This window comes from Pyxicephalus adspersus, chromosome 7 (genome assembly GCF_032062135.1).
Source record: "Pyxicephalus adspersus chromosome 7, UCB_Pads_2.0, whole genome shotgun sequence".
Classification (NCBI taxonomy): domain Eukaryota; kingdom Metazoa; phylum Chordata; class Amphibia; order Anura; family Pyxicephalidae; genus Pyxicephalus; species Pyxicephalus adspersus.
In genome coordinates, this window is record NC_092864.1 from 64,650,384 (window position 1) to 64,675,016 (window position 24,633).

The window sequence follows — 24,633 nt, forward strand, 5'->3', positions numbered from 1 at the left end:
TTATTTTGTATTGGATTGAATACAGGAGTTTGTATTGAATCCAATACAAAATAAATGAATGAGTTTCTATTTGAATAGAAACTCATTCATTTTTATTTCACGTCATCACGCACGCAGGGAGGAGCCGTCCGGTTTTTTTTCTCCGCCGGACGGCTTCTCCCTGCAGAGATCATCCGGCGCTGGACGAAGACGAACGTGGACGATCAGCGGGACCAGGTAAGATGCCGGCCGGTATCTTGTGTTCAGCCGGCCGGGATCATGTGTTCAGCCGGCCGGGCGGCGGAACGCAAAATGCCGGGCAGTGGAACACAAGATACCGGCCGGCATCTTACCGGTCCCGCTGGCACCCGACGCTGGAGAGGGAGATCGACGGACGACGATGGACGGAGGACGACGCTGGAATAGGAAAACGACGCTGGAATCCTTACCTCCATGGTCCCGCTGGATGTGCGGGACCATGGAGGTAAGGATGTGACAAAATTACGGGGTTAACCATCCTAGCCATTTTTTTTTGCCCGACCTTCGTACGGGCATACCGGCTAGGTGGTTAAACTATCATCTCCAAAACACTCTATGGCTAGCAAACACTCCCAGTTAGCCTGAGAATCCCCCCACCCTCTCTAATTCTCATAACTAAAACTCTGTCCATAGCAGCTAGAAAAACACACCAGGCTGTCATAGCATGAGCAGAGCAAGAATTGGGCTGGTAATGGATTTCTGGGGAACCCAACCAGAACCCTTTACAAGCTAGCAAAGGAGGTGTGCCCCCAAATCCTCTGGCTAGAGTACGTTTGTCTCCTTAGACTTCGACAAGTTCTGCACCCCCTGACTATCTGTTCTCACAGGCTAACAAAGAAAAAGCTGAATTTGAAAATGAATTTGAAAAAGCTGAAAAAGCTGGAAATTAGAGCATGAAGAGTTCAAACTGCAGCAAATTCAAATTGTATTCCGATCACTGTGGACAAAACTGAAGATTTAAATCCTCAAAACCAAATCTGTTTGCCTAACAAAGAACAAATGCCACAAGGTTGTAAGTGGAGGTAGGACAGATCTCTAGTACTTCCCATGAGTGGGAAGTTATAAGCTTGATACGCACTGAGCATGTGCAACGTGTGGTTCAAACTGAGCATGTGCTATAAGGTTCATTTAGACATAGGTCTGTGACAGACGCATATCTAAAGCTGCATACACACGTGCAATTCTTGTCGTTGGAAAGGATCTTTCACGATCTTTTCCAACGATAAGAACCGCAAGATGCATGAACAAGTGCTGTACATACAGCACCGTTCTGCTCTATGGAGAGGGGAGGGGGAGAGCGATGGAGCGGCACCCTGCTGCGTGCTCTCCCCCTTCCCTTGTATTAGGATTGCTCATCGTTCATCGTCCGTGGATCCGCCAGGACGGATCCACGGACGATGAACGACCTGGACTGTACACACGCCAGATTCTCGCCTGATATCTGGCCGATGCCGATTATCGGGCGAGAAAAATTTCATGTGTGTACACAGCTTAAAGCCGAATTGCAAAGATTGACTAGCAGCAGGTCAGTGTTTTATGGGTGACATGAAGAAATATGTGTATTCTTACCACTCCAATACCAGAATGTGTGAAATAATATTACCCCAAAGAATGAGCAGAAAGATAACTAAGTAGTAACCTATGTTTATTGGCCTAGTTGGAAGAAGCCAGAGTTCAGAAACTGGCAGATTAGGAAGCCACATATGATTTTCTTGGATAGCTAAATTAGAGAACTGTCATCTAACCATTTGGATGACAATCGACTTTCATCTAGAATTTTCTTTCCATCTATGTTTAAATTTACTGCCAAAAACACACGGCTAAACCATCCAAATAAGAGCATTGCAGCTCGTCCAGGTAAAAAAAGATTAAGATTGTGATGGTCATTTAACAGGTAAAGGGGCTGGGAAAACCTGGTAGGACCATGGGAACAGACAAGCAGATTTCGAGACCACAGAACACAGACAAGAGAAGACAGCACAGGAGAAGCAAATATTGCTTTGCCCTGACATAGCAAACCTTTAGGAATGAAGTCCCCGATTTGAAGCTAAGTAACAAATAAATGTGCAAAATATTGTTAGATGCTTAGTAGGTCAGGATTTTAGGACTGCTCACTCAAATATTGCTTGTGTGTCGATGTATCCACTGTTTTTCTTAGTGCTCAATTGCCTGTTTACCTTTTTTGTAGACACTTTTACATCTTTAATTCGGTTCCATTTCAAAAGTTACCACCAGAAATACATTACATGAATATATAAAAAAAGATTTATAGACTGTTTTACCTAGGACCTACCAAAGGTTTATTCATCTTATTGCTAAATACACTCACTTTCATTTGGTGGGATAAATTAGTGGATTTTAGATAAAGTTTCCTAAAAAATCTTTAGAGGTGATAATAGACATTTCTTGGACACTATCATAAAGCTTAAATATTGATAAAGGAATAGCTATAAACTCTAGCAGCAATTTAGGGTACAATCAGCAGATATAGTTATTTAAAATTATAAGAAATTTCTGTATTCTGTAACTGAGTACATGGAATTTCAGTCCAAGCCTATGATACATATTATCTCAGGCATTATGTTATCTATTTCTGGGTGCACCCCAATGCAATATAAACCAGATCAGGTCTCTGCTAATTGTATTTAACATGTTTTTACATATGCACAGGATTTATTTTGTCTCAGCAAAAAATTGTGCCAAAGCTGTGCGCCTACAATGTGCAGGCGATGCTCGATGTACAATTAGAAAAAAATGCTGGTAGGCAGCTTTTGAAGCAAAAGAGCCGCACAGATTGTAAACTTTAAAAAAGTTGTCTGCAAATCTTGGAAAATGCACTAAAATCCCCTTTAAAGGATAATGTCATGCAAACATTAAATTTATTTTTGAAAATTCTATCTGTAAACTGTTTTTCCTGCTAAAGACGTATTTACCCATTTAGCCAATTACTTAGCTGGAGTCAGTTACATACCTTACTAATCTAAATCTCCACTCTGAGATTGTTATAATTCTGCAGCATTGATTCCACAGAGTTTATTTTTTTATATACTTGGTAGACCGGTATTAAAGGCTGTAACATCATGCCATCTCTTGTTTGAACTCAGTGCAGAAAAAAATACACCTAAAACGTCTTCCATACACTAAAATTTCAATGATCAGCATTACATTAAAATGATGAATGGCTTTGATAATTAATCGTTTTACTTTGTTAAGCTATTTTGCTGAGAGTTTTGCAACTACCTTATTGTCTAGTTGTTGCAGTAAATTCTAAGGAATACAGCTTGTATTATACTTTTGTGCTTTTATTAAACAACAAATGATGCATATACAAATTATTTACCGTTACAGGAAAACACGCACACACAGTTCTACAAATATGCATCCATACACCCATGGACATGCTATCTAGCCTTTCCTAATTCTGACATTAGGACATTAAGTGATCACAGAAAAAACAGTGCTTGATTTTCATAGTCTTTATAGTAAAGCTTCAAAGTGGTTCCAGGTCAGCAAGGTTTGATTATAAGTGGATACAATGCAGATAAATAACAGCACACACTCCTATCCTAGTAGGGCTGCAGAACTATAAAACTTCATAAAAGATATACAGGTAGACCCCGGGGTACAAGATAGGGAATATAAGTTTGTTCCTAATTTGAATTTGTATGTAAGTCAGAACAAGTACTTTATTTTAAAAATGCAATTAGGACAGATGTTTGTCGCAACATATTATTAGGCTCCTTAGGAGAAACTGAGTGTATTCTGTTAGCTATAATGGCCTATGATCGTTTTGTAGCTATATGTTACCCATTACATTACACCACCATCATGCGGAAAATTGTCTGTATCAGAATAGCTGCATGTACATGGTTGTGTGGATTTCTTCTTTCTATTTCTCATGTGGCTCTTACACTCAGTGTTGATCTTTGTGGGAACAATAAAATAAATCATTTTATATGTGAAGTACCAGAAATCTTATCACTGTCATGTGAAAATATTGTCTTAGTGGAATTTATTATTTTTGTGGTTGGTGTGATTATTCTTATTATTCCCGTCACATTTATTGTGGTGTCATATATTAAAATAATCCTGAGTATCCTAAAAATTGCATCATCAGCTGGACGGAGGAAAGCCTTTTCTACATGTGGATCTCATATGATAGTTGTGACAATATTTTATGGTTCAGCTATGGCTGTCTACATGAAACCAAGGTCAAGCTCTATACAAGGAACAGACAAATGGATGGCTGTGTTTTATGGACTTGTGCCTTCAATGTTAAACCCTATGATTTATAGTCTTAGAAATCATGAAATTAAGGTGGCATTTCTGAAAGTTAGAAGTAGATATTCAATCTGCTGATAAGACACAATAAGTTTTTCTTCAGCTGAAGCCTAGTGTCTTTGGTTGGTCATACATAGATGGAAATCTAGATTTGAATGATCATTTTGATTATTTTAGGTATTTATTTATAGTTACTGAGTGCGTAGTGAGATGGGCACTCTTTTTTCCCTATTTACCACAGGCTACGTCAACCAAACTTGTGCCAGCACAGTGCAGGATCAGGTCAAGCAGAAGCAGGAAAAAGAGAAAAAAAGATGGAGGCACCCACGCTTAGGAAGATGGATAATTGGATGGCACGGGACCCAATCCAGGAAACCTCCCGAGGGATCGAGGGATCTTTGGAAGTTAAGCTAATTATGTTTTTTTTTTTAATTTAGTTCTGCTTCATTTAAAGAAAAGCCCATGTATAACCAGACTAATGTAATATCATAAAACTAATTTGAATACTTTTATTTTATGTACTTTATACATTTATTTTGTTGACTTGTATTTTATATCTATATTGTTAAGCTTGCTGTAAGAATAAATCAATTGTTCATTTAAACTGTCAAGAATGTCAATGCAAACCTAAAATTTTTGCTTTAAAGGTCATCTAAAGTCACATTCCTTACATAAAGAATACCAAAGAGAAACAAGCACACATTATAGATGTTTGAAAGATTGTGACACCTTTTCTATACCATTTTCTATATTTTTATATAAATGTCTCAAAATAAGTTGTTGACTTCTTCCATTGAATTTTAATAAACAAAGTAATATTCAAATCATTTTTAGTCTTATGTACATGCTATGAGAAAACCTTATTGTATATCTCTAAAACCATTTCGAAGCTCATGAAGGATAGTTAGGTGCATTTTGACTTTTTTGTATAATGTGGGGATGTATTAAATGTGAATACCATCACAAATTTTACAGCAGTCAAGTATGGACAAGAGTTTTTTACTGACAGTTTTTCCAACGTGTGTTATGAGTATTTCATTATAAATACTGCATAAGAAAGGATATACTATTTATAGGAAATGGTTTTCATTATTTAATAATAAAAGCAAATTTAAACAAAAAACAAACATTTGGATCCATCCAAGTTTAAATCCACAAACTATGATAAAGGGAAAGTGTATTCCAACTCATGGAACACATTGGATGTTTTATACTTGTTTGTTATGAGCAGAGAAAATATAACTACATTCTGTAGGTTCTTCAGAGTTTGGTCTGGCACTACTTTTTTGGAACTTTTTATGTGGATTGCATTCTCTAGCTGTGGCTGGTATTGTTCAGTGTTTTACAGTAGACACCACGGGGTGGTAAACATCACCACAAAATACCTGTAGTCTGAACAAAGCCTAAGCGATCAACCATTACCTAGCTTCAATATAAAATTATAAATTATAATCAAGATAATATTCTAATATTCTTCTGACAGCAGCACAGTGTCTTAGAACCTTGAAATGTAAAATCAGTTCTACCTCCAAATTAATTTTTTTTAATGTAAATACTTTAAAATGTTATTTATACACTTAGTGTACTTTATTAAAAAAAACATTAAACAATCTTTAATGTTTTGAATACAGTACAGTGAAACTTTTAATACATATGCCCTAAGGTATAAAAATGTCTCTCAGGGATATATGCCAGAATTATTAAGGGTTCTTTAAAACACAACTAGTTACAGTTAAAAATGTACAGTTTGCATTCATATCAAGCTATGTTTATGTTGCAGTTTGAAATGAACAACATTGAATAAATTGGAAAATACCATTCTCAGCCATTTTTTCTGACAAAGTATTTTACGTGTTTTGAAATTCCCTAATTCTTTTTTTTTGTTTTTAAGTTTTTATTTGTATGACTTTATAATTAGGCGGTGGAAAGAAATTCCTATTACTGCAGTACTTTATCTTACAGTTCTGTGAAAATCTCCAATGAATACAAAAATATAGGTCTGTACCTTTGCTTTACATACTGCATTACTAAATACACGGATTTGTAAAAAATTACACTAGTTTTATGCATAATTGTGATGTGTGCACCTACAACACAACAAACTACTAGCATAGTAAAATATAGAGATACAGAAAATGTAGGCAATCTGGAGCAGTAATTTAGTGTACATTTAGATTATACATTGTTTTAAGCTTTTAGATATTGCTATACTGTGTCATATAGCAAATGGAATTCCAGAAAAAGCTCAATATGCAGTAATAAAATTCTATTTTAATGTTTCTGCATTTTATTTTGGATTGAGTTGATAGTAAAAGAAACATTCACTGCAGACTGGTATAACCCCAGGAAAACATTGTTTGTATTGTTGATACTGTGTGATTTCTGCCATAACGTGAAACCATGCATAAATGTGATGCAAAAATTGTACTCCTCTTATCCTTCCATTTCTGCTACTTCCATCTTTTCCTGGTCTTTTAGGTTTAATTGTGTTCAATAGAATTTAATGGCTGGACAAGGATTGTGTAAATCCAGAAGTGATGTATCTGCTCTAATAAAAAGCTTCCTATCAGCATTTTTAAATATTGCACAAAAATCCGTCCAAAAGGTTAACACCGGGCAAACTTTAATGTTCTGCCAGTTTTTTATATAATATCAGTTACCATTGATCTAGTGAAATAATCAGAATCTCCACTGTCAGATTCAGCAGCTTTACCCCTCTTTGATTCTTTGATTTCTCTTCTTGTTAGACCAGGAGAGATAAATTATAAGGTTGTGCTCTTGTCTGTTTAGGCTCAGTGCTAAAAATGCAAAACAAAAAGAGAAATATTCCTCCCAATAGATAGATCACATACCTGCCCTGAAATTATTCAATACAGACAAAGCAAAACATATATGGGACATTAAAGGCAGCAAATATAACATTACACATATTTTTATATAATAAATATTTAATTAAAAACAAACTAGTAAAACAATACTATTTTATGTTAAAATACATCATAAAAACTGTCACCATAAAGGTGTATAATTAAATTTCACAACACATGAAGTAGAATGCACCAAGGGCATTATCTCAATCTGGTCACAGAAAAACAAGGGAAAGGGATCACAGAGAGGTCAACCTCTAGAGGCAACAACAAATAGCTAATATGGACATTAAATCGTCATCCTATAGATACCCTGATGCTGTAAATGACCATACCAGTGCTCACACAGCTATTTGCACTGCTTACTCCATGATCCAGATGCATGTTCCCCTTACTTTCTGGAGTCTCAATATATATTTGACAACTTCTGTAGGCTAAAAGGTCTCTCTTGTCTGAGCTCAGTCTTGAAAACAAACCCCTAAAAACCTGTTATATACCAAAGTTGTTACTGTCAGAATGACATAAAAGAAAACTAAAGCATTTGATAATTCACACTTTTGCCTTATTAGCCTCAGCTCTCAGCGTGAAAGTCTCGGGAATCCTAACATTTGACTTATAGTTTTTCAATGATAAGAATACAATACAGATGAATAACATCATAGCCTTCTATTTCTGAAAAGTAAAGTAAAATAAATAAATAAATAATAATAACAATGACAATAATAATAATAAATAAAAGAAAAGCTGCAGTAATAAAACAAGTTATTCAAAGAGATTAAGATTCTTGCAGATGCACATTCTGATTAATTGCATTGAGCTCCCGTCTTGTCAGCAAGCTCCCATTTTTCTTGCAACATTATTCAATGAATTAGAGATTCTTTTTGGTCCATAATTCTGACCCTTCCTCTTCCAGTCCTTTTACATTTAGGAAAATTACAGTAAGGTAAGACAATGGGCCTCATTTAATAAAGCTCTCCAAGACATGAGAAGATAGACTATTACTGGTAAATGTGGGTGATCCAGCAAACCTGGAATGGCTTGCTTAACCTCCCTGGCGGTCGAATTATGACAGCCCGTCCAATTAAATTTCCACCCGGTCACGCCCCCGCTCACACGTCCCATTGATCATGTGGCAGACACAAGGCCAGGGGACACAGATGCTGAGTGGACATCAATGGAGGACGCTGCGGGCTCGTTGGGACCACGTAAGTCATTTACAATGCTACCCAGAGTGTGGCTTGGAGTTACCGCTTTTGGTAATCAAAATTAAATCCAAGCCACACTCGGGAATACCACAGGTTAAAAAATATTTGCTATTAGTTTGCAAATGTTTTCGATTCTGGACTAGACCCATTTCACCCTCATGATAGTCTATCTTCTCCAGTCTTGGAGACCTTAAATAAAACAGGCCCTGATGCTTGGTTACCACTGGATGCAGACTGACTTGTTTTGCAGTAACCCATGCTAAGTAGCATGCCTGGTGTGGGCCTAGCACCCTTACCTGTAGTGGCGGCATTCACACTATATATGACATAGGCCCAGTCAGAGGTCCATTTCTGCTTTTGACAGATTTTGGACTTAATGATTTGCTTGCTTTATTTTTGTCACTATCTTGACTTGAGAAAGCAAATCCTGTGCAACCCTCAAACTTTGGATTTTTAATGTTTTTGGAGTGCTGGTGACTTTATGTTCTGTTTCTACACAGCACCATCCATGGTCATCATTTAGCACACCCTTTCTCTATTACAAAGTCTGATGTAAAGAGTGCATTTCTATCTTGGACATTTTTTCTCCATAATTTTTGCCTTTGTTTTCAATGCCCTTTACTTATGTAGAAAAACTCCCTACTCTGTCCACATTTAAATATAAGACCAGTTATGTTCTGGAAGTACTAAGGGGCACAATCTCCTTTTAACTACAATTAGGATGAATCAAGTTCTGAAAGTCTTGCATATAATATTTGTTGTACGTGCCATAATCTTGTATGATCCTACACAATTATCCATTTTTATATAGTATGTTTCATTACTATATATAATTGTTATGTTCTTTTTATTTGTAGTTGAAATATGTTATCTGTTCTTATTCCTGATACTGTTTGATAAATTGGGCCTTATTTATAAAAGAGCTCCAAGGCTGGAGAGGATACACTTTCATCAGTAAACCTGGGTGATCCAGAAAACTTGGAGTAGATCTTGTGCAGGATTGAAAACATTTGCTAAGAAATAGCAAATTACTTATGAAAGCCATTTCAGGTTTGCTGGATCACCCAGCTTCACTGATGAAAATGTATGCTCTCTAGCCTTGAAGAGCTTTAATAAATCAGGCCCATTGACTTTTAGATCTTTATCTTGTTGTTGAACTTCATTCTTTTATTTACTTACTGCTCTTGCATCATTATTATAATCAAGTATTATACCTAGTACATACTGTTGCCAAGCCTGGTTTAGTTATAAACATTAAGAGAAGCAACAAAAGATGGCTTTTTTGGCAATAAAATGAGAATTTATTTAAATAAGATTCTTCAATGAATTCTTTGATACATATAAATCTGCAATGTAAAGATAGTAGTTCAAAAACTCAGGGTTCACATATAACATATAATCAATTGTGAATATTCATAATTTTGTCCCATTGCCCGATGCGTGACGCTGTATGGCTTCATCAGGGGATTCAGAGACTTTGGTTAGGAACAGACACAGAAAGAAACATTATGTTACCATTGTTTTCAAGACTTGATATATACATATTTTGACTGTGTGATTGTTGTGGAACACCATGGAGGATTGACATAGTGTTCTTCCACAATACCCCGCAAGGATAATGAGTTAAATTCTATGTAGAACTTACTTGTTCTGTGGATAATTGTGTTGATTGAAAATTATCCACAGAACAAGTACCTTGCTAAGCAGCCTTATCCAGCAATGCAATGCATATGCTCCTCTCGTACCTCGTATTGTTGGCACTTTTTCTCCCAGCCTTCTTATAGGAACAGAATATTTGATAACTTAGATTGGCTGAGAAGATGTATGGATGGCTGTGCATGTTACTAAAACTCATGAAACTGTGCTTAATGTGTGCATCTTGAGATGTGCATATATGGTTTGGTGTATAATTTCACTTGTACCTGTCAGCATTTTTTGGTCAATGCACCAAAATTCCACGTAAAATGTGAAGAACAGACAAATGATACACGTATCTTACCATCTTACCTTCTTAAAATCATTTTTTAATAAATTTTGTATTCTAATTTTATAAATTTTTTAAAAACGTTATATTCTGTTAAGGAATTTATTAGAATTAGCTGCAGGGATTCAGTATTTTGTTTCAGCATGACTGAATGGCTAAAACAAGCATAGCTTCAACATATTCCCTTGCAGAATGATAATTTCCTTTTATAGGTGACCTAAACTCCTTTTATTAATCAACACCATTACAAGTAAAAATATAGCATAAAAATGAGAAATGGTTCTGCAGTATTTATACATAGTTACATAGTAGGTTAGGTTGAAAAAATACATAAGTCCATCAAATTCAACCACTAGGGATTTAAACATATCCCAGATATAAAACCCTATAAGACATAGTTGGTCCAGAGGAAGGCAAAAAAAACCCTGGTATAATTTGCTTCAACAGGGGAAAAAAATTCCTTCCTGATTCCATGAGGCAATTGGATGTTCCCTGGATCAATAGTCACTGTTATTTTTATTTTAAAGCCTTAGTACCCAGTTGTTTTCTGTGCTTCTAGAAAAACATTCAGGTTTTCCTAAAGCAATCTATAGTAGTTGCTGAAACTACTTCCAGAGGGAGCCGATTCCACATTTACACAGACCTTACAGTGAAGAATCCCTTCCTTATCCGGAGCTTACACTTCTTTTCCTCCAGACGCAAAGAGTGCCCTCTTGTTCTTTGTAATGATCTCATAGTGAAAAATGGGGAAGAGCGTTTTCTATATGGACTGATTATATATTTATACAGGGTGATCATATCCCCCTTAAAACGTCTCTTCTCAAGGGAGAATAGATTCAGTTCAGCTAATCTCCCCTCATAGCTGGTTCCCAAAACTGGGCTGCATATTCCAGATGTGGTCTGACCAATGCTTTGTACAGGGGCAGGATAATGTCTTCATCTCTGCAGTCTATTCCTCTTTTAATACAAGAAAATACTTTGCTAGCTTTAGATATTGCAGCTTAGCATTGCATGCTTTTATTAAGTCTATGATCTACCATAACCCCCAGACCACATCTGGAAACTTTCCATTTCTGACCTCCCAAATTTTATCTATATTAAATGTCATTAGCCACTTGCTGCCAAATCAAACAGTACATCCAGGTCTGCTTGTAGATTATAGACATCCTGTATAGACTTAATTCCATTACATAGTTTGGTGTCATCTGCAAACACAGAAATGGTACTTTTAAACCCAAACTGTATATCATTTATAAAGATGTTAAACAGTAAAGGTCCCAATACTGAACCCTGGGGTACACCACTAATAACCTTAGACCATTCTGAGTATGAATCAATAATTACAACTTTCTGGATGCAATCTTTAAGCCAGTTCTCTATCCATTTACAGATTGACTTTTCTAAACTTATGGACCCTAACTTGCATATTTACCGTCTGTGGGGTACAGTGTCAAATGCTTTAGCAAAGTCCAAGTACTGCTATTCCACTGTCTACCTGTTTACTTACTTCCTCATAAAAAGAGAGTAAATTTGTTTGACAACTTCTGTCTTTCTTGAAGCCATGCTGACTATCACTATATTATTATTTTCTAGCAGAAACTCTTCTATGTGTTTCTTTATCAAACTCTCTAAGATCTTTCCAACTATTGACGTTAAACTAACGGCTCTGTAGTTACCTGGTAATGACTTTGCTCCCTTTTTGAATATAGGAACCACATTGGCCTTACACCAATCCATCAGTACCTTGTCAGTGACTAAAGAGTCTCTAAAAATTAGAAAAAAATGGCTTTGAAAAAACTGAGCTCAGCTCTTTGAGGACACGTGGATGTAATCCATCAGGTCGTGGTGCTTTGTCAACCTTAATTTTTCCCAGCTGTTTCTCAATCATATCAATACTGGGTCATTGAAACTCATTTAAGGCAGTGACATTGCTAATATGAATTTGGACTTGAGCTCTGCCATTTTCCTTCATGTGCACAAAGCTAACAAAAAGTGTTTACTAAATCTGGCCAGTTACCAACCCAGCGGCATCCTTTAAGTGGCTCTGCATTGTTAGAAAAAACTAGGTCCAGCAGAGTATCATTTCTAGTTGGGGCTTTTAAAAACTGTACCATAAAATTATCTTGTATTAAATTCACAAATTTCCTCCCTTTTGCTGTTCCTGTAGTGCCATTACTTCAGTCAGTGTCAGGGTACTTGAAATCTCCCATGATTAAAACACTTCCACATGTTGCTGCTTTTTCTATCTGTGCTAGTAGTTGATTTTCAATTTCTTCTTTAGCACTGGGGGGCCTATAGCAGACTCCAATAATTAATTGTGTGTTATTCAATCCCACATTCAATTCAATTCATAATGCCTCAACCTCATTGCTTGTTCCATCTGCAATTTCTTCGTTCACATTCACTTTTAGATCATTTCTCCCTCTACAAGCTAGCAAAGGAGGTGTGCCCCCAAATCCTCTGGCTGAAGTATGTTTGTCCCCTTAGACTTCGACAAGTTCTGCACCCCCTGACTATCTGTTCTCACAGGCTAACAAAGAAAAAGCTTATTTATATTAATATTGGGGTTCCCCATAACAAAAATGGGATGACACCATTCACAGGTTGGGACTTCTTTTATGAAATATCAAATGAGGAACAAGGCAAAACTGGAACTGGAGCTACTGAGAGAGCAGCTTGCAGAAGCATCTAGGTGTTTGCATGAAGCTGTTGATTTGGAAATTAGAGCATGAAGAGTTCAAACTGCAGCAACTTCAAATTGTATTCAGATCACTGTGGACAAAACTGAAGATTTGAATCTTCAAAACCAAATCTGTTTGCCCTAACAAAGAACAAATGCCACAAGCCTGTAAGTGGAGGTAGGACAGGTCTCTAGTACTTCCCATGAGTGGGAAGCGTGAGCTTGATCAGTTCTACTAGTAACAAACAAGTTGAACCACGCAATAGGAAGGTCGGGTCTGTGACCCCTGGAAGAGTGCTGTAGACTGATTTTATTAAGATAGGGATTCCTAAAGAGAAGATAGATTGAATCACTACACTAGCTTTGCTTGAGAGGTGTATTCTTACCACTCCAATACCAGAATGTGTGAAATATTAATACCCCAAAGAATGAGCAGAAAGATAACTAAGTAGTAACCTATGTTTATTCTAGTTGGAAGAAACCAGATATAATTCAGAAAATGGCAGATTAGGCAGCCACAGATGATTTTCTTGGGTAGCTAAATTAGAGAACTTTCATCTAAGCGCTGGATTGAATGACAATGGACTTTCATCTAGAATTTCCTTTCCATCTATGTTCAAATGAACTGCCAAAAACACACGGCTAAACTATCTAAGAGCATTGCAGCTAGTGCAGATACAAAAAGATTAAGATTGTGATGGTCATTTAACAGGTAAAGGGGCTGGGTAAACCTGGTAGGACAATGGGAACAGACAAGAGAAGAAAACAGAGGAGAAGCAAAGATGGCTTTAGACAGATGGCCCTGACATAGCAAAACTACGGAACGGAAGTCCCCGATCTGAAGCTAAGTAACAAATAAATGTGCAAATTATTGTTAGATGCTTAGTAGGTCAGTAGTTTAGGACTGTTCTCCTAAATATTGCATGTATGTTGATGTATCCACTGTTTTCTTTAGTGCTCACTTGCCCGTTTACTTTTTTTGTAAACACTTTTACATCTTTAATTCAGTTCCATTTTGAAAGTTACCACCAGAAATACATTACATGAATATATAAAAACTATTTTATAAACTGTTTTACCTAGGACCTACTAAAGGTTTATTGATCCTATTGCTAAATACACTCACTTTCATTTGGTGGGAAAAATGAGTGGATTTTAGATAACGTTTCCTAAAAAATCTTTAGAGGTAATAATCCTGGACATTTCCTGAACATTGTCAAAAGATCATCTATTGTGCATATAAAAAAAGCCCTGACTAGATTAATTACCCCAAACATTTAGTGATAAACTATTTTCCAACTGCTAAATATAGATCAGAATAAAGATAATATTTTTTTTACATTTGAGACATACACCCTAAGGTATATTATTTGCACTTAGGAATATGTCCCTGAATTATTAGGTGCCCTTCAAAAAGCAAAGTCACAGGTGGAGATTCACAGCTTGCATTGATGCCAAGGTATGTGCCTGTTGCACTTTGATATCAAAAAGTATTACATTTTATTAGAAAATACATTTACCACTGTTTTTTAACTGTCAAATATTTTGCCTTTTCACAATTCACCAATTCTATTTTCTTTTTTAATTATCCCTTAAGCTGTTGAGAATTTCTAAATACTACAATATTATTTATTGTCCTGTGTTTTGCCTAATAAAACGTTATCAATTTAAAATTAAATCAAATTGTTTTATTTCAGCACATGAACAAAGTAAAATAGATATTTACATATACATATAATTACAATGCTGGGAAAGTAAATCATAAATCAATACATCACCAGATATTGCATCAGATTTACTTCTTTTTGGCTGGGGGATTCCCGACACTTCAGCCCGAGTGCAATCGAAGATCTGGGAGTTTTCACAGGCCTCTGGACAACACGTCTGTTCCTAGAGTGATAGTCCCAACGTGAAAAATCCCTTCTCTTCTTTTAACACAACCTATTTTCTAAAATTGCGCAACCTTGGGCCCAGAATGTAATTTTAGACATATTTCCAGTGTGACTCTGATAACTTGTTTATGTTAGTAGTCAAAACATGACTTTCAGTGTTATTTCATTAAGGTCACGAAATTCACACATCCATACAGACCAGCTGCATCACATTTGTATCACAGTCCTGTTTAAAGTTTAAAATTTCGACCAATGTTTTTCTGTTCTACTAAACATACTGATTACTGCAGGGTATGTTTGTTTTGATCAACTTATTTCATTTTTAGGTATTGCTCCTACCACATCCTATCATAATCCCTGTGTAAAGCTTAAATAATGATAAAGAAATAGCTATATTCTATAGCAGTAATTTAGGGTACAATTAGCAGATATAAGTATTTTAAAGTAATTTCTGTATGATGTAACCCAGAGCATGGAATTTCAGTCCAAGTTTGTGATATATATTATCTCAGGCTTCATGTAATCTATTTTTGGGTGCACCTCAATGCAATATATATCAGGTCATGTGTCTGCTATATTGTGAAAATATATTTAACATGTTTTTACATACACACAGGATTTACTTTGTCTTTGCTGGTAGGCAGCTTTTGAAGCAGATGTTTAAAAGAAGTTGTCAGCAAATCTTGAAAAATGCACTAAAAATCCCCTTCAAAGGATAATGCAATGCAAACATTAATATTGGTATTGAAAAAACTTGTCTGTAAACTGTTTTTCCTGCTGAAGATTTATTTATCTCTTTAGCCAATTACTTAGCTGGAGTCAGTTACATCCCTTACTAATCTAAATCTCCACTCTGAGATTGTTATAATTCTGCAGCATTACTTCCCATTGATTACTTGATTCCACTGCATTTATTTTTTTATTTACTTGTTAGACCGGTAGTAAAAGACTGTAACATCATGCTCTCTCTTGTTTGAATTCACTTTAAAACGTCCTTTATATACCAAAATTTCAATGGTCAGCTTTACATTACAGAGATGAATGGCTTTGATAATTAATAGTTTTACCCTGTTAAGCTTTTTTGCTATGAGTTTTGCAACGACCTTATTCTCTAGTTCTTGCAGTAAATTCTAAGGAATACAGCTTGTATTATACTTTAGTGATTTTATTTAAACAACAAATGATGTCTATACAAACTATTTAACCTTACAGGAAAACACGCACACAAAGATCTGCAAATATGCATCCATACACACACATGGACATGCTATCTAGCCTTTCCTAATTCTGACAAAGTAATGAATGAAATAGAGATACACTTAAGAAGCACCTAGCTTCAATTACAGCTTGTCACAATTTCCTTGGCAAATAGGAAGCTAAGCGATCGTAGAAAAAACAGTGCTTGGTTTTCATCTTTGTATTAAAGCATCAACTTGGTTCCAGGTCAGCAAGGTTTGATTAGAAGTGGATACAATGCAGATAAAAAAGCAGCACACAATCCTATCCTAGTAGGGCTGCAGTACTAAAACAACTTCATAAAAGATATATAGATTCCTGCAAATGCAAATTGGTTATCTTTAAATATCACAAACTTCTATCTTTTAGCCTGCATTGAAAAGCAACACCATACTGATGAATAGAAGTGATTAGAGCAAAGTCTGCATATAGATTAAATAAAAAAAAAAAAAAAAAACTTAGTATGAGTGGAAAATCACTAGCAATTTTTTTAGCCAGTTTTAGGAATCTTGAATAGCGTGAGGCCAGTCTCAATCCATTTCTGGAGTCTAAATCCAAATGGTGGAAGCAAATGTTCAAAGCATCAGAAACCACTAATTATGAAACCAGTGAAGCCCTCAATCTGCAAATCTACGACCCTTCTAAACAGCTGCATACATGCGACAAGTCTGCTAAAATTACAAATTTAGGTTATCCAGACAATTGCTTTTCTTATAAATCATGTTTTTCAATATTGAATCATATAACTCTCATTTCTGCATACATATATTTGGCCAGATCCCTCTCTGGGCCTGATTTGTTAAAGCTTTTTAAAACTGGAGAAGAAAGACTGTCATGGGATAAAACCAACCTGGAATTGATCTCCAAAAAAAAAGTGTTATTAGTTGGCTAATATTTTCAGTCCTGGACCATATCCATTTCAGGTCTTCTTGGTCACCTATGTTTACCCATGATAGTCAATCTTCTCTCTCCTTGGAGAGCATTAATAAATGGGGCTCAATTAATCAAATTATTCCATATAGCCAGTGAGCAATCTTTTTCATCATACTAGCATTCATTTAAAAAAACCTGTATTAACGTATATATATATATATTTCTTTATTGTATTTTGAAGAATGCCTTTAAGAAATGACTCAGTGGTTGTCGAATTTATTCTTCTTGGACTTTCTAGTAATCCAAAAACCCAAGTTATTCTTTTTCTAATATTTCTACTTGGATATATGATCATATTGATAGGAAACACTCTCTTCATTATTCTAATTGTAACAGACACCAATCTTCATTCACCTATGTATTTCTTTCTTTCAAACCTTTCTTTCCTGGATCTCTGTTATTCAACTTCAACTGTACCAAGAACATTAAGAGATTTGTTGTCATCAAAGAAGATCATTTCTTATGCAGAATGTGCAACACAGATGTACATTTCTCTCTCTTTAGGAGAAACTGAGTGTATTCTGTTAGCCATAATGGCCTTTGATCGTTTTGTAGCTATATGTTACCCATTACATTACACCACCATCATGAGTAAAGTGGTTTGTATCAGAATAGCTGCAGGTACATGGTTGTGTGGATTTCTTCTTTCTATTTCTCATGTGGCTCTTACACTCAGTGTTGATCTTTGTGGGAACAATAAAATAAATCATTTTATATGTGAAGTACCAGAAATCCTATCATTGTCATGTGAAAATATTGTCTTAGTGGAATTCATTATTTTTGTGGTTGGTGTGATTATTCTTTGGACTCCCGTCACATTTATTGTAGTTTCATATATAAAAATAATCTTGAATATTCTTAAAATTGCTTCATCAGCTGGACGGAGGAAAGCCTTTTCTACATGTGGATCGCATATGATAGTTGTGACAATATTTTATGGTTCAGCTATGGCTGCCTACATGAAACCAAGGTCAAGCTCAATACCAGGAACAGACAAAATCATTGCTATTTTTTATTTTATTGTAACTCCAATGTTAAACCCTATTATTTATACTCTTAGAAATAATGATGTTAAGGCAGCATTTCTGAAATTTAAAACTAGAAATAATTAGGCGGAAAATGTATCTACAGACATGAGATCATCAGATGTTACCAATAAACCATGAAGCTGAACATCAGCCTTACTTTCAGGCTTGCACAGTTGTTCTCCTCTATGGTACTAAAATTTCCTGCACAGTTTTTCTTCATATTGTAAGCTTCTCACGGTTTGCATTAGAAGCTTCAGTGGACCAGATAGGGTCTGTCTCATTTCCAGGCAGGATGACATCCAGCTTCCTCTAGCCCTTTCTTGAAAATTTGTTTTATTTCAAACATTTAAGTAGTGTTCATGTTCATGTGAAGAGAGGGGTGTCAAGAAAGAATACATTTAGGAAGATTAGCATGGAACCAAGATTTCAGTTACTACTCATGGCCATTAATATATTGGATGAAGTCTACTGGCAATGCTTGGCCATACAGTAACATTGAAAAAAAGATTATGTAAAAATACAGATTTAAATAGCTACAAATTACTTTATTGTTTATATAATTTTATAGCAAAAACATTTTAAAAACAGCTTTTATAATCTTCACAAGCTTCATAAAAATAGCCAATGTGTATTCAAACAATGGAAGTTTTATAGTGCTATTACTAAAACTAAAGAGATAACTAGACTTTTTCCTTGTGGTCTGGTAACCTATTTAAAATGTTTGTTAGGCATGCTATTGGGAAATTTATAAATCAATAAAACTCTTCTTTAAAAAACAGTGTCATGTTGGAGGTCCCCAGGGCCAAATTAACCAATTCCAAATTAACCAATTTGACTAAACAATTTTAACTGTTTGCTTTATCAGAATATTTATACATATATATATATATATATATATATATATATATATATATATATATATATATATATATATATATATATATATATATATATATATATATATATATATATATATATATATATATATATATATATATTTACATTTATATCTATATATACATCTAAATATATCTACTATAATTTTTTTATGCAAGGTACCACCAAGGTAAGATCTTAAAATTCTCCTCCTCAGCTACACTAGTTTTATTAGTCTTATATGTGAGTAGGAAATTTTTCTCCAAGTCTGTCAATGTAAACTGGATCCCTAGGTCATGCTCCCATGTACCTACATCATAAGGAATTCGAGGTAAAGCCTGACAAACCAGAGTAAGGTAAAGTTGACAGATAAGATGGAACAGAAGGGGAATCTTGAGTGCATGGGTGTTTGAAAAGTTTAGATATATAACTACCCACCCAGTTTGTGGAGTTGAGTCTGTGATTAGTATTGAGAAAAGCTGCAAGCAGTCTGTAATCAAGACATTCAATACTAAAGAGGTTCCTGTTGAGCACAAGCTTAGAAATGAGCAAAACTGGAATCCTGCATAAAAAGAAAGATTACCCAAAGGTGTTTAATAAAAGAGTACATGTCTTGGGAAAAGAGCTAGTTCAAAAAAAAAAAAGATTGAATGATAAAATAGGAAGAGCCAGTAAGGGTAAAGGACCAATGCAGAAGCTTTACGATATAATTTAAAGTAGCAAAGACTAGGACCTCCATAGAGCTAGGGGAGCGCTAGACGAGTTAAAGATTCCCATGTATAACGCAATATGGCAGATCCTAACTTGGGAAAGCTGTAATGTGAAGTTGATGGGGATGTGATCTTCAAGGGATAACTGTAGTGCACCACTGAAACAGGAATGTCTGATAAAGGGATACAGGTTGTAGTGTGGCATGCATGAAGCCCCAGTGCAAGCAATCGAACACTTTTCAGCATCATGGGACAGAAGGCATTATAAGTGATGATGTTTTATAGTATTATCCTGGATCTCTCCACTTGTTTCAGGTGAACAAGAGAGGGCATATAAACTTTCAGGCATGTCAGCAAAGAGTTTGGCAAAGATCTTAAGGTTTACATTAATTAATAAAATAGGGGTAGCAAGATAAAGGGTTTCTGTCAATACAGTGTTAAAGGTATTCTCAAGTATTAGAGAAAGAGTATCAACAACATTTTTATTCAATAAATTAGTAAAGCTATAGCCCTAGACTTTTCCTCATCTGTAGGGCAGAGACTGGGTGCTGAATTTCCTGGGCAGAAATCTGAACCTCCAAGGTTCATTATTTTCTCAGTGTTTTTTGCAAAAGTTTATTTAAAGTCTGCTTTAAAGGTTAACACAATTGAAATATAACATTTAAAAAAACAAATATGGTGAAATAAACTGTCTTACATGTAATATTATGCCTTAACCTCCCTGGCAGTATGATTATTTTAGCATTTTTAAATGTCAAAGCAGGACAAGGGGACGTCGATCCTGGCCATGCATCGCCAAGGGGACACATGCTGGGCCGGCATCGCCAGAGAACTCAGGGGGTTTGTGGGGACCTGGTACGCCCTCAATTACACCCCGAGTGTGGCTCAGGGTTACCGCTTTTTGTATTGAAATTTAACCCCGAGGCACACTCAGGATTACCGCTAGGGAGGTTAAGATTTATTATTCAGTTTAGCCAGTTATTTAGAATTAAAATTGGGCCTCTATATTATTCTACATCTCATCAGCTTTACCTCCAATTGATTACTTGATTTCTAATTATTTATTTAGATCTTTTCTCCTTACATGACTAAATGGCTAATGTCATCTGTGCTTCATCTCAATCCCATGCAAATAGAACATTTACTTTGCTACTTTTGTAAACCTCATAACAAATAAATAAGCACAAGCTCCTCTTCACAGTATTTATACCAGTTATTAGGAAATTTAGGATTCTGCAATCGAGCATTCCTGAATTGTTTTATTCAACTATTCCTTTTATGAGCAAGCTCACTTTTCTCCACTGCAGTTCACAGTTTGTCTTGTTCACATCTGGGTTTGGACTATGAATCCATCAGAGCAGCCACAATCCACAGTAAATTGGCAGGAAAATTGTTTATTTGGTCATTCTTTCTTTGTTGTTCCTCACAAGACCAAATAATAGGGTTAAAATAAAAGTGGGTTGATCAACGAGGTACAGATTATTCCTATTGCAGTATGGACAGTAAAATAGAGGAGCTTGCACTATGCTATAATGAAGGATAGTGGAGTTTTTCATCACATATCTGAGTTTGCATGAATATAAGACATAAAAAATGGCCAAGTAAAATAATGCTTCTATGTTTCATGGCTTAGTGGATCTTTAACATATTCTAAACATGTAATTCACAGTTGTCCCTTGTAGGATTCACAAGAAAAAAATCTTTCCCCAGAATCTTTCCCCTTTTTTCCCAGGATTGGGCAATTTCGGAGTTGTTTCATTTATATCTTGTTAGCATTTTGTTTTTGTGCTCAATTTCATTCTACAGCCCAAGGGTAGCTATAGCTATAAGTTTTCTATGAATTCAGGAACAAGAGCAGTAGGCTGTTAGCCATCGCTTTCCAAACCCAACATGAAATTACCTATGTGTAATATGTAGTAGAAAATTCGGGCCACACACAATACCAGACGGAGGATATTGCAGCCTCCTTCCATAAATGTTATATGGACCTGTACGACATTTTTACACATCAGATAAATCTTCAATATGCAATAGGTTTCAGTAATCCTGGGGTAAAATGATGTCTAGGTGGTAAAAAAAACTCTGTCTGCATCGGATGTACCCGGCAATCACCGACACCTGTCGGGAATGTGGTGGAAATGGGGGGATGCTCCTACATATTTTTTGGAGTTGTCCAGTATTGAGACCTTTTAGTCTGGTGTTAGGGACAATACTCAAAAAATCACTGACTGCCCAGTGCATAAAGGTCTGGCTTTCCTACTCCATCACAATTATAGGCCCCTGAAATCATACTGTGGCTCACAAATCCGTCACCTGGTAAATGCAGCCAGGTCCTGTGTGCCCTTGCTGTGGAGATGACCACATTAGGCTGATGGAGGATCTCACCTCCACTATACATGGCATCGAAGAAAACTTCCATACTGCGTATTATTGGAAGCAATACAAAGAATCTGATGTCTACAGAGCATAGTTGCACCCAGACCTGAGAACCTCTTAGGGATCTACTTATTGCTTGGAATGAGCCCTGGTGCTCCTCCGTGCTGAATTGTTTTGGGGAATTTCTCCTTCTCTTACTAAGTGTATTCTGCTGGCCATAATGGCCTATGATCATTTTGTAGCTATATGTCACCCATTGCATTACATCACCATCATGAGTAGGATAGTTTGTATTAGGATAGCAGCTGCAACATGGTTATCAGGATTCCTTCTTTCCATTTCCCATGTGCCTCTTACACTGAATGTTGATCTTTGTGGGAACAATAAAAAAAAATCATTTTGTATGTGAAGTACTTGAAAACTTATCACTGTCATGTGAAAACATTTTCTTAGTAGAAATTATTTTTTATGTGATAAATGTAATTATTCCTATTACTCCTGTCACATTTATTGTAGTATCAAATATTAAAATACTTGATCTGCTGTTTTTGCCCTTCTGCTCTTGTCATCAAGCTCTATCTCTTGCTGTGGATCTGCCTTTACAATTGGGAAGAAGTACTCCATTGCTATTTGGTTATCAGTGTTATTTACAGTAGTCTCTATATTTGATTCATCCTGAAGAAGCGACTTAATAGTTGCGAAACGCGTCAATGTAAAGTAGAACTACTAAGAGACCACATGTTATAAAAGAGATTCATGTTCAAGACCTTGAAAAAGAACTTGTGATGTATATTGTAACATTGTTTATGATATATAGACAATTGTACTTTTTTCTTTTTTTTTTTTGTTGCATTTTTACATGATTCTTTTTCCACCTGCCTGGGTTGCTTCCAACTTGGCAGGAGTCCTGTACTAGAATTAGTACAGCCCCCACTATACTAGAATTTGTACTACAGTTCTTTTCTTTTGGGATCCTGAAGGTCATTTATAAAAGACTGAGGAGCTAGCCAGCAAAATGGAAATTAGATTTTTTAATCAAGTTGATAGGTTTATGGGGAAAAAATAGGAATAGCTAGAGCATCAGATAGGCCTTTGCAGCACTAGGTCTCAGGTTTGAATTTCAGCCAGGACACTATCTGCATGGAGTTTGCATGTTCTCCTTGTGTTTGTGTGGGTTTTCTTCTGGGTAATCCGGATTTCTCCCACATTCCAAAAATATGCAGTTAGGTTAACTGGCTTCCACCCAAAATGGACCTTAAGACTATGGTAATGACATATGACTATGGTAAGGACATTAGATTGTGGGTCCCTTTGAGGGACAGTTAGTCATATGACTATGGCCTTTGGAAAGTGCTGCGTAATATGTCTGTGCTATATAAATACTGTGTAGTAATAGTAACAATAATAATAATAGAGGAAGTGTTAGAAATATCTACATTCGCCACAGGTAAAGTGTTGTATTAATCATGGATTCGATACATTAGATAGACTAACCTTGATGAAGTCATGTGACAAAATGCATAAGTTATGCTTGGTTTTTATTTTATTTTAAGCAGCTTTAATAAACTTTGTGTAAGGGGGCTTCATGCATGTAAAGCTAATCAGATTCATTCAATTCAAGAGTAGCTCTGCAATCTTCTAAATTTAACCACTCATCATTATCATACTTCCTTATCATCAACCAAGAAACTCCCTCACTGATAGCTTTTATGGACTTAATTTTTCAATTTCAGCCTAAACTGACTAACACAAAAAAATGAAAGCATTATAAAAAGAAATATTCTTTTTCGAAGGCCTACATTTGTCCTGTTGGAAAACAGGGTAATTGTGAAAAAATATTTAAGTTAATTCACAGCATTTGTTTCCAGTTGCACACAAGGAATTTTCACCTAAAATTCCTAATAAAGTTTGTCAATTGTTCTGATATTTTGACTGTTTGCATGCAATATATACATGACATGCAAGAAATTTTCTTTCATTGTCCCTAATAAAGTTGACCAGTTGTTCTCATAGTTTGACAGTTCACCAAGTTTTTAGATCAAGTTATAGTTTTATATTATGTCATATTCATGTACGAGGGGGTGCTAAGAGGTTCCTGGCTTTGCCCAGAAAGAAGAGAGCCAGAGTTATGAAATAACACATTTATTCAACATTTTCCCCCTGAGACTGATGCACTTGGTACAGCGTAGTTGCAGCTTTTCTAGACCGTTCAAAAAAAAGTCCCATGGCTGGACCACAAACCATCTCTCAGCAGCATCTTTGACGTCAGAAATGTCCTCAAAATGTTGCCCCATCAGGTGTTTCTTCTAATTCAGGAACAGATAATAATGAAGAGGCCAGGTCAGGTGAGTAGGGGTGATGGTGGACCAATTGGAAACCCAGGGTGTTCAATTTAGCAATCACAACGTTGGACGTGTGCGCAGGTGCATTGTCCTGGAAAGAAACGATCCCTTTGGTTAACTTTCCACTGCGTTTCGTCTTAATTGCCTCCTTCAGCTGGTCTAGGAAGTTAGCATAACACTGTCCAGTGATAATAGAGCCCTGAGG

At 35.9% G+C, this 24,633-nt stretch overlaps 2 protein-coding genes across 2 annotated transcripts; both read left to right on the plus strand.

The window, feature by feature from the left end:
- Window positions 1-1,808: 1,808 nt before the first annotated feature.
- LOC140336091 (putative olfactory receptor 2B3) lies at window positions 1,809-4,377 on the plus strand. Its single transcript, XM_072419144.1, has 2 exons — window positions 1,809-1,875; window positions 3,755-4,377. The coding sequence occupies exons 1-2, from the start codon at window positions 1,809-1,811 to the stop codon at window positions 4,375-4,377; spliced, it is 690 nt and encodes a 229-aa protein (XP_072275245.1).
- A 12,901-nt stretch (window positions 4,378-17,278) lies between these two features.
- On the plus strand, window positions 17,279-18,208 carry LOC140336092 (olfactory receptor 5AR1-like). Its single transcript, XM_072419145.1, has one exon. It carries the CDS (start codon window positions 17,279-17,281, stop codon window positions 18,206-18,208), a length of 930 nt encoding a protein of 309 aa, XP_072275246.1.
- Window positions 18,209-24,633: the final 6,425 nt, after the last annotated feature.

Excerpts from the sequence above, each read along its gene's own strand:
- LOC140336091 (XM_072419144.1), top strand. The coding sequence starts at position 1,809 with ATGTTTAAATTTACTGCCAAAAACACACGGCTAAACCATCCAAATAAG. Across the intron at positions 1,876-3,754 it reads GAGCATTGCAGCTCGTCCAG|GCTCCTTAGGAGAAACTGAG; the intron begins GTAAAAAAAGAT and ends ACATATTATTAG.
- LOC140336092 (XM_072419145.1), top strand. The coding sequence starts at position 17,279 with ATGCCTTTAAGAAATGACTCAGTGGTTGTCGAATTTATTCTTCTTGGA.